Below are 8,059 nucleotides of genomic sequence, written 5' to 3'. Positions count from 1 at the left end.
TATATAAAACATGTTATTCATAACTAATTAGCTATGTATTATTTTGCTTTCATGTTTAACTAAGGGTAACATGGTGATTTATTCACTTTCTAATCTACTAACCCCATAAAAGAACCTGCAGCATATTTTTCCACTTTTATGTTTTATAATTGTTAGTGTAAAACAAAAAACCGGGATCAATCAATAAGACATGTTCAGTGCATCCATTGATCGATCCATCGATCCGTTTCTTAAAAAAAAAAAAAAAAAAAGATTTTATCCGTTATGGCTGCCAGATGTAATTCACCCAAAATTTCATTAGCAAAAGCGTCCTACTGTCCTTTAAAACTCTCTGTTTTCCCAATCTGTCTCTTTCTGGCTGCTCCAATCTGAGCAGGAACCCTTCATCTACACTCATGGCCACTGCAGTGCTTAACATTCAACTCCTCGCTCCCACCGCTGTGGCCGACTCAGGGAGGGGCTTCGGTCAAAGCTGAAAGCTGCAGATGACGACCACTATCTTTAAATCACGCAAAGATGGAAGAAGAGCTGTTTGATGGCTTATAAAAGTTGGAATAATGGATCTGGAGGGGTGGTAGTGGGGGGGGGACTCAATATCTCTCCATTGCTATGTTATAAGCCTGTATTGTTCATGCATTGCAGCTTGAAGGGGAATATGATTTTTCCAATCCCATTCCAGTTGGCAGGTCGTGTATGTCACGCCGATCCGGAGGAGGAGCCGACACGCAGTGTCTATATTCCTCGACTGCCTCTGCTACGTCCACTCCCCACCAGCTCACCCCCAATGTCCCCTGCCTTAATTCTGCACGTCATTCCAGTCGGCGTTGATAATAACAACTTCCTCTGCGGGCCACCGGCAAAACAGTCGCCTCTGTTTACTGTAAGCAGTCGTGTTTACTCGTGCACCTCTCCGTGCAACGTCTGCTCAAGCAGCTGGAAATAAAGAGAAAATAATAACAATAAAAGCAGGTGCAGCTCTTATTTATCCGTCTTTTCCCTCCTCCTCATGTTGTCTTCTTCTCACCAGGAACCGTCTTGTGCATCCATGTTGGCACTTAGAAAACCGATGTCTTTATTAGTCTTATCTCTTTTTATCATGTTTTCCATTAAGCGGGCCCCGATGTTGCCGAGAAGCCCCCGTGAATCCATGAGTGAGTGTCCTTGCAGTGCTCTATTACCTCCTTTGATAGAGCGCGAGGGGAATAAAAGCCTTCTTTATGTCTGTGAGACCGGATGTGCTAGAGCTGTTCTGAATATTTATCAGACGGCTTCTTTTTTTTTTCTTCCCTATATAACATAGTCGGTGTATAATTCCAAACAATATGTGACCCTGGTTGTCTATTCAAGAGACAGGGACTCGTAGATGGAAAAGTGTGTGTTTGTATGTTAAGTAAAGGTACATAAGGCTCAGAAGAAAAAAATGAGGTCCCTGTTTTTCAAGAACTAACCATTCCTTGAAAAAATAAAAACTTATCTAGCTTCCCTTCATTTTCCCACAGGTTGCTGGATCCAAATGCCGCCCCCTGCGGGCTTCGCGGTGGTCTGGGACCAGCAGTGTGTGACGGACAGGCGAGCGAAGCCTGTGGTGGCCTTCTCCTGCGCGTCTTCAAATTGGCCCTGGCTGAGCTCTTTGTGGAGCGGCGAGTGAAGGGTCCCGCCATTGTTTGACGTCTCAGCATGGATGGAGTCACCACCGCGAATGAGGCCGTTGCTCTTCAGCTGAGGACTAGCATTTACGGGATTACTGTCTTTGTTCCCAACTAACTGTAAATTGTTGCTAGACTCTCCTGTGGTGGACATTTTTGCAGGATCTGGGTTTTTTTGTTTTTGTTTTTTTTTTTTGTGGATACTTACAATTTATTGCCCTTTTTTGGGGGGGATATATATATTTTTTATTTTTGGTTTTCGTTTTTTTGGTTTTCCACTATGGAGTTTCTTTCTGGACCGTGGAATAAAGATTGGGCGTCGTTTTTGCAGTTTTGGTTAACTGTCATCCTTAGCCTTCAAATGCAGTTCAGCCCAATTGCTTCTTGCCCCCAAGTGTGCCGTTGTGACAAAGCGTTTATATACTGCAACGAACGCAGCCTGACATCAGTGCCTCTGGGGATAGGGGAGGGCTACAGCATCCTCTACCTACACAACAACCAGATCAACAATGCCGGCTTCCCTATGGAGTTTCACAATATAGAATCCATAGAAGTTGTTTATCTGTACGGCAACCAGCTGGATGAATTCCCCATAAATCTGCCCAAAAACACAAAAGTCCTGCATCTTCAGGAGAACAACATCCAAACAATCCCCAGAGCAGCCTTGGCTCAGCTGAGTAAACTTGAGGAATTGCACCTTGACGATAACTCCATCTCTACAGTGGGGGTGGAGGAAGGGGCCTTTAGGGAGGCGCAAAGCCTTAAGCTCCTTTTCCTTACCAAGAACCACTTAAGCAGTGTTCCTATTGGTCTTCCTGAGGACCTGAAGGAGCTGCGGTTGGATGAGAACCGCATAGCTGTTATTGCAGAGGAGGCCTTTCAGAATGTGACGCGCCTGCAGCGCCTCCTGCTGGACGGGAACTTGCTGACGGACGAGGGCATAGCGCCAGGGACTTTCAGGGACCTGGGCTCTCTCCGAGAGTTGGCTCTGGCTAGGAATTCCCTCACCTTTCCCCCACCCCTCTTACCCAGCCAGTCTCTGGTCAAGCTCAGTCTGCAGGAGAACCTGATTGACCAGATCCCTGTGGCGGCCTTTGCAGACCTAAACAGGCTAGAAAGACTGGATATTTCCTCCAACCAGCTGCAGACTCTTACGCAAGGAGTGTTCGATGGCCTGTCGAGCCTGAAGCACCTTGTGGTACGCAGCAACCCCTGGCGTTGTGACTGCTCTGTCAAGTGGGTGGTGGTGTGGCTCAAGTCATTGCCGTCCTCCATCAACGCCAGGGGGTTTGTGTGTAACAGTCCAGAGAAGGTGCGAGGCATGACAATCAGAGAGCTCACGCTGGATATTATTGAGTGCCCTATTTTCCCTGACCAAACGCCCTGGCCCACTCTCCGCTCCACACCCCCTCCTCCACCCACCACCACCCCTATAACAACCATGATTTCCACCCTCATAACCACATCTAACCCTTACTACTTTGACTCCCCCTCTCCTCCCTTACCACCCATCCATAATAACCCCTCTGGGCCCCTTCCCCCCTATGAGGATCCCCTTCAGATCTCCTTCCATGTGGTCAACTCCACCAACATCGAGGTGAGCTGGGCGTCCTATTTCACCGTCACAGCTTACAAAGTCACTTGGGTCAAAAGTAGCCAAAGGCAAAACGAAGGGATGCGGGAGAGGACGGTGAGCGGGGATCGGCGCCACCTGAGCCTCACTGACCTCGAGCCCCGCTCGGTGTATCGGATCTGCGTTCACGTTCTGGACACCCTCAACTCCTACCGGCCAGGAGAGGATACTATCTGCTCCGACGCCAGGACCAAGGCGCCCGCTTCCACTAAGCCTCCTGGGCGCGAGCAAGCCCCGCAGGACACCCTGAACTCCACGCTGCTCATGGCTGGGATTATAGGCGGAGCGGTAGTCATCATCCTGGTGACGCTGCTGGGCTTGTTCTGCTGGCACATGCACCGGAAGAGCCGGTCGTCCTCGACCAAGTGGAAATACAACCGCGGGCGGAGAAAAGACGACTACTGCGAGGCGGGAACCAAGAAGGACAACTCCATCCTGGAGATGACCGAGACCAGTTTCCAGATAGTGGCTCTGAACAATGAGCAGCTGCTCAAGGGAGACTTCCGGATCCAGCCTATTTACACGCCCAACGGGGGCATTGGATTTAGAGACTGTCACCTCAGCAACAACAGCATAGCCTACTGCAAGAGCAGCAACGTGCCCAGTACAGAGTTCTGCCACACGTGATGCAATGCTCGGACGGACACGGACCAGAAACAACTGCTTAAATACACACTGTTTGTGTAGATGACATCTAAAAAAAAAGAAAAATATACAAAAATTCTAGTGAAATATAACTGTACCATATATATTTCCAAGATCTGTCTACAATGTAATTTATACTGTGGATAATAATGTGGGATTCTCTGCTATCTTTTTTATTCTTAGAAAAAAAGAGACACAAGTGGGTTTTTTTTCTTCTTTTTTTTTTTAATAACCAGCAGGGTTTTGAAAGTCGTTTCAATGGTCAGTACTGTACACGAACATAGGTTTGTACAATCACGGCACCCTGGGTGTAGCTCCTGACAGACAAATATAGCGTCAGCTTCAGAAACGAAAGGGCCGCTCCAGAGGGCTGGGATCCTTTGCTAACCACAGAAACAAAATATGACCTTTACTGGTTATTATCCTCACAACTCCAAAAATGATTATTCCCTTCCACCCCAGTCACTCCCCCGGTAAAACGGAGCAAGGGGAATCGAAGCACTGCTGATTAGTGTGGTAAAATATATATAATTATATATATTTTTTGAATCTAAGTGCACTTTCTTATTGACAGCAGCCGCGCAGGAAGTGAGCAGAGGTGATGGAACTGTGGATAGAGAATGTCAAACTTGAGTATTTGTTGAAATTTTCCCAGAAGTGCCACACGATAATAAAAAGCATCTTTGTTCTGTTGCTTCACAGAGGAGGTTAGAGTAGTCGTGACACAAACAAAAAGTCTAGAAAAGGATGTGCAGCTTTCAGCGAAAATAATTAATGTAGGCTTAGAAGCAACAAAGGATTGTTGTCTCTAATGAGGAGACTTGAAGCTCCTTTCTAATTGTACCGCGCTCTTATCCTGTCTTTTTCTTGGCCTAATCTTTTGGCCACAAGGGGGCAGGTTTTCCTTCAACTGTGTGTGTGGGACCAAGTAACGGTAGAGAGGCCAGAGAGATCACTTTACCTCCATCGTTCTCCCCAGAGCCTTTTGCCCAGACAGCATTACTCACGCTCAAACAGCATAGTCATGCTCATCGAGCTACTTAATGACACGGAAGTGTTTAAAACTAACAGTGTTTTCAGTGTTTGGTGGCTAAATGATATGGATTTTCAGCTGTGGTATAAAGATTCCTCTGAGATTGGAGCAAGAAAGAAAGAAAGAAAAGGGGTTGGGGGAGTAAAGCTATGAATCTGGAGATGGCTCACACATAACGCTAATTATACACCCACATATTTCATCCTTGTCCCGGCGTTTATTAGACATAGTGATGAATTAGAAAATGACTTTGAGATCACACCCTGCCCATGATCACGCCGAGCTCTTCGCCTAGCTCATCATTATTTATCTCTTTGTCCCCGGCCCGCTCCCCCCCCTCGCGAGGCGCCTCATTTCACTTTCAGGTTTGCCCGTCTCAAACGTTTGTACCTGCTCTCTTTAGGGCGGCAGTAGCTGGAAGGATGATTCACACTCTGTCCAACCCGATTTACCCTTCATTTCTAGGCKGCATGCTCTTGATCCCTGCATGGGCTCAATTAAAACCCTCTTCCTGCCCTTCGGCTCAGACGCTGCGGCGGCGGCRGCAGCAGCTCTTCAGCGTGTGAGAGGTCTCCATTTATGCACTTCTCAGGACTCTATTTGATCTGACACAATTTGATTTTAAGGCGGCCAAGCTTAAAGAATTCCCACCCACCTCTTTCCTCGTAATCCTACCAAAAAAGGAAGAAAAATATGTCAACCTTATTTTCACTTGGCCGCATGAAGCCCGCTCCAGATGAAACGGTCTTTAACTCCTTGCGAGGCTCCACAGACGTGTTTTAGACTGTAGGAAACATTTAGAGCGGAAAACGTTCCAGGGATTTTTTTTCCTTTTCCAAAATCTCAAAATTAGTTGCGTTTGATTTTAATTCCAGCCGTGATCACTAGTCATAAGGCATCCCAAACCCTACTGCTAAACACAGAAACGGTAAATACACAGYATRATAAAACTGTTWRACAATTGGCAGGTTATGACTGTCTTTCTATTTGTTTTTAAACTGAGGTTAATTTCTTAAGAGTGACGAGTCCATGTCCATCAGAAAGGATTAGATTTTAAAAAAAAAAACATATCCAGTTGTAACACCAGCAGCATTTAAAATCTAATTTACGGTAGTTACTACGCAACCAGTATTGTCAAAACAACAAATTAACAGATTGTCACTACGACCTCACAATTTTCAAGTCGGAATTAGAAGTCGGTTGCTTTTTTTTTTACTGACTAATTATTTGCTTTGACTGTATTCGATTTTAAAGTAACACGTTTCAAGAACACTTGATCATTTTTCCTGATAATCCGATAAAAAAAACAGGAGAAAAATCTGCAGCGTTAATTTCCTACCGGCTGCGTGAAGCTCCCTCTAGAAGATTAACTTTATTTCTTGGAGCAAATTTTACAGAGTAGATGAACAATTGAAGCAGAAAAAAAATAACAAACTTGTTCCAGATCACGGAGATAATCAGTGGAAGTTTTTATCCTCAGTTTTGCAATATTAGCTTCACTTGTCTGTAATTCCAGCAGCAGAACCGGTTGTGTTTTTAGCAAATTACATTTAGCACATATCAAGTTATTTTCTGTKTCWGCCCTGGTAGATTTATATGTTAAATCAGATTTAAAACCTGACGGGAAACAAAACGGACATCTTAGGAGAACAAAATTACAGAACAGGAGTATCCACTTTGGGGAAAAAACAAAATGGGTCAGCTGTCCAACCCAATTATTGATTTTTCCACCAATCAATAATTGGTGGAAAAATCCTTTATTTTTACATTGTAGCCATCAAACCCTTTTTCTAACTACTGACTAACTTTTTCCAATGTTTCCACTGGAAAAGGTTTTTTGTTAATTGCATCACATCTTTGTTAACAATGTTCCAGTCGCAAATCATAAATTAGCCAATTGCTGTGTTGATGGACCAGACTATAGTTTAAGCAATACAAGCCAGTTGGATCATATTTTATGGCTCCAAACGCCAAAGGGAACATTTTTACAAAAATATATATCTCACAGCAGATACTGATGTTGAACCTGATATCATAAAATACAGACAGCAACTTTCGCTGTTTTTCTTTCACATATTCAGTGGGAGCTGTTAAGGAAAACTAGCTTAGCGTATCACAAATGTTAGAAATGGGCAAGAGGTTCAATTTGAAAAGAAAATGATTCTCTCTCGCTGATTCGTAGATCAATTAWCAAGCATGATTCATRCTTGGCCTGAGCCAGGTCTTGCTGTTTTGTGTGTGTTTTGAGTTGAACCAACTGGCTGCTTGCCATTCAAAAATAATGAGTTATCAGTTTGGTCATTAGTATGAGAGTGAGGTGTGTTAGTTCAACTTTTCCTTTAAGTATTACATAGTCAGCGGTTCTGTATGAAATAAAATACCTAAAATAAAAAACTGGGGTATTCCATTCCAAAAATGAAATGGTAAATTCTTGCTATATTTCATTTTTCTTTGTATAACCTGCCAATTCAGCTACTTTTTCATAAACCCCTAGAAAAAAAAAGAAAGTAATCAATATGGAAAATAGACATTTCTATATTGTCTCCATACCAGTATCACAGGATATGACCCTCACTTGAACTCATTTTTAATTCCCTCCATTCCCAAACAAAATCTAGCAAAATAGTATCAAAGCGCATGTCGGTTGTTGCTTTCWTTGGCCAAACATTGTGGGAATTCTTAGGTTTGATATGTTAAAAGACTCTTTTAAAAAACGAAACCTAATTACTCAGTGAACTCTTGTGATAACGTAAAGTTGAAGTTTTTTTTTTCAGTAACTCAGTTCACAAAGTGAAACCCATTAAACATTAATTACACACATAAAGCTGTTTTCAAACTTTTATTTCTCTCATTTGTGATAATTTTCCACTTCCAGCCAATGAAAACATGGCATTTAAGGTTGGAAKATATTTCAAGATTTTCATTTTCAGATTTCAACGTTCATAGTTCAGAAATGTGGGCTTAATAGAAATGTGTCTCATAATTGCTTAAAGCTTATTTTGAAAACGTACTTTTAATCTGACGAACGAGCGTCATTGGATGCATATTCTAATTTATTSAATATATATATGGAGCCAAGGAAGGCAAAATAGTGTGATTYTA

At 43.3% G+C, this 8,059-nt stretch overlaps 1 protein-coding gene across 3 annotated transcripts in view; it reads left to right on the top strand.

Annotated features, from left to right (window-relative positions):
• Positions 1-7,663, top strand: part of flrt2 (fibronectin leucine rich transmembrane protein 2) — a 59,358-nt gene extending 51,695 nt beyond the window's left edge. For all 3 annotated transcript variants that reach the window (XM_008398213.2, XM_008398210.2, XM_008398211.2), the window contains one exon: positions 1,500-7,663. In XM_008398213.2, coding sequence (XP_008396435.1) covers positions 1,927-3,906 — 1,980 coding nt within the window. In that variant the 5' untranslated portion in view covers positions 1,500-1,926 and the 3' untranslated portion in view covers positions 3,907-7,663. The remainder of the gene's footprint in view (positions 1-1,499) is intronic.
• The last annotated feature ends 396 nt before the right edge of the window (positions 7,664-8,059 follow it).

Source organism: Poecilia reticulata, linkage group LG21 (assembly GCF_000633615.1).
Source record: "Poecilia reticulata strain Guanapo linkage group LG21, Guppy_female_1.0+MT, whole genome shotgun sequence".
NCBI lineage: Eukaryota > Metazoa > Chordata > Actinopteri > Cyprinodontiformes > Poeciliidae > Poecilia > Poecilia reticulata.
This window is presented reverse-complemented; position numbering and strand designations above follow the sequence as displayed.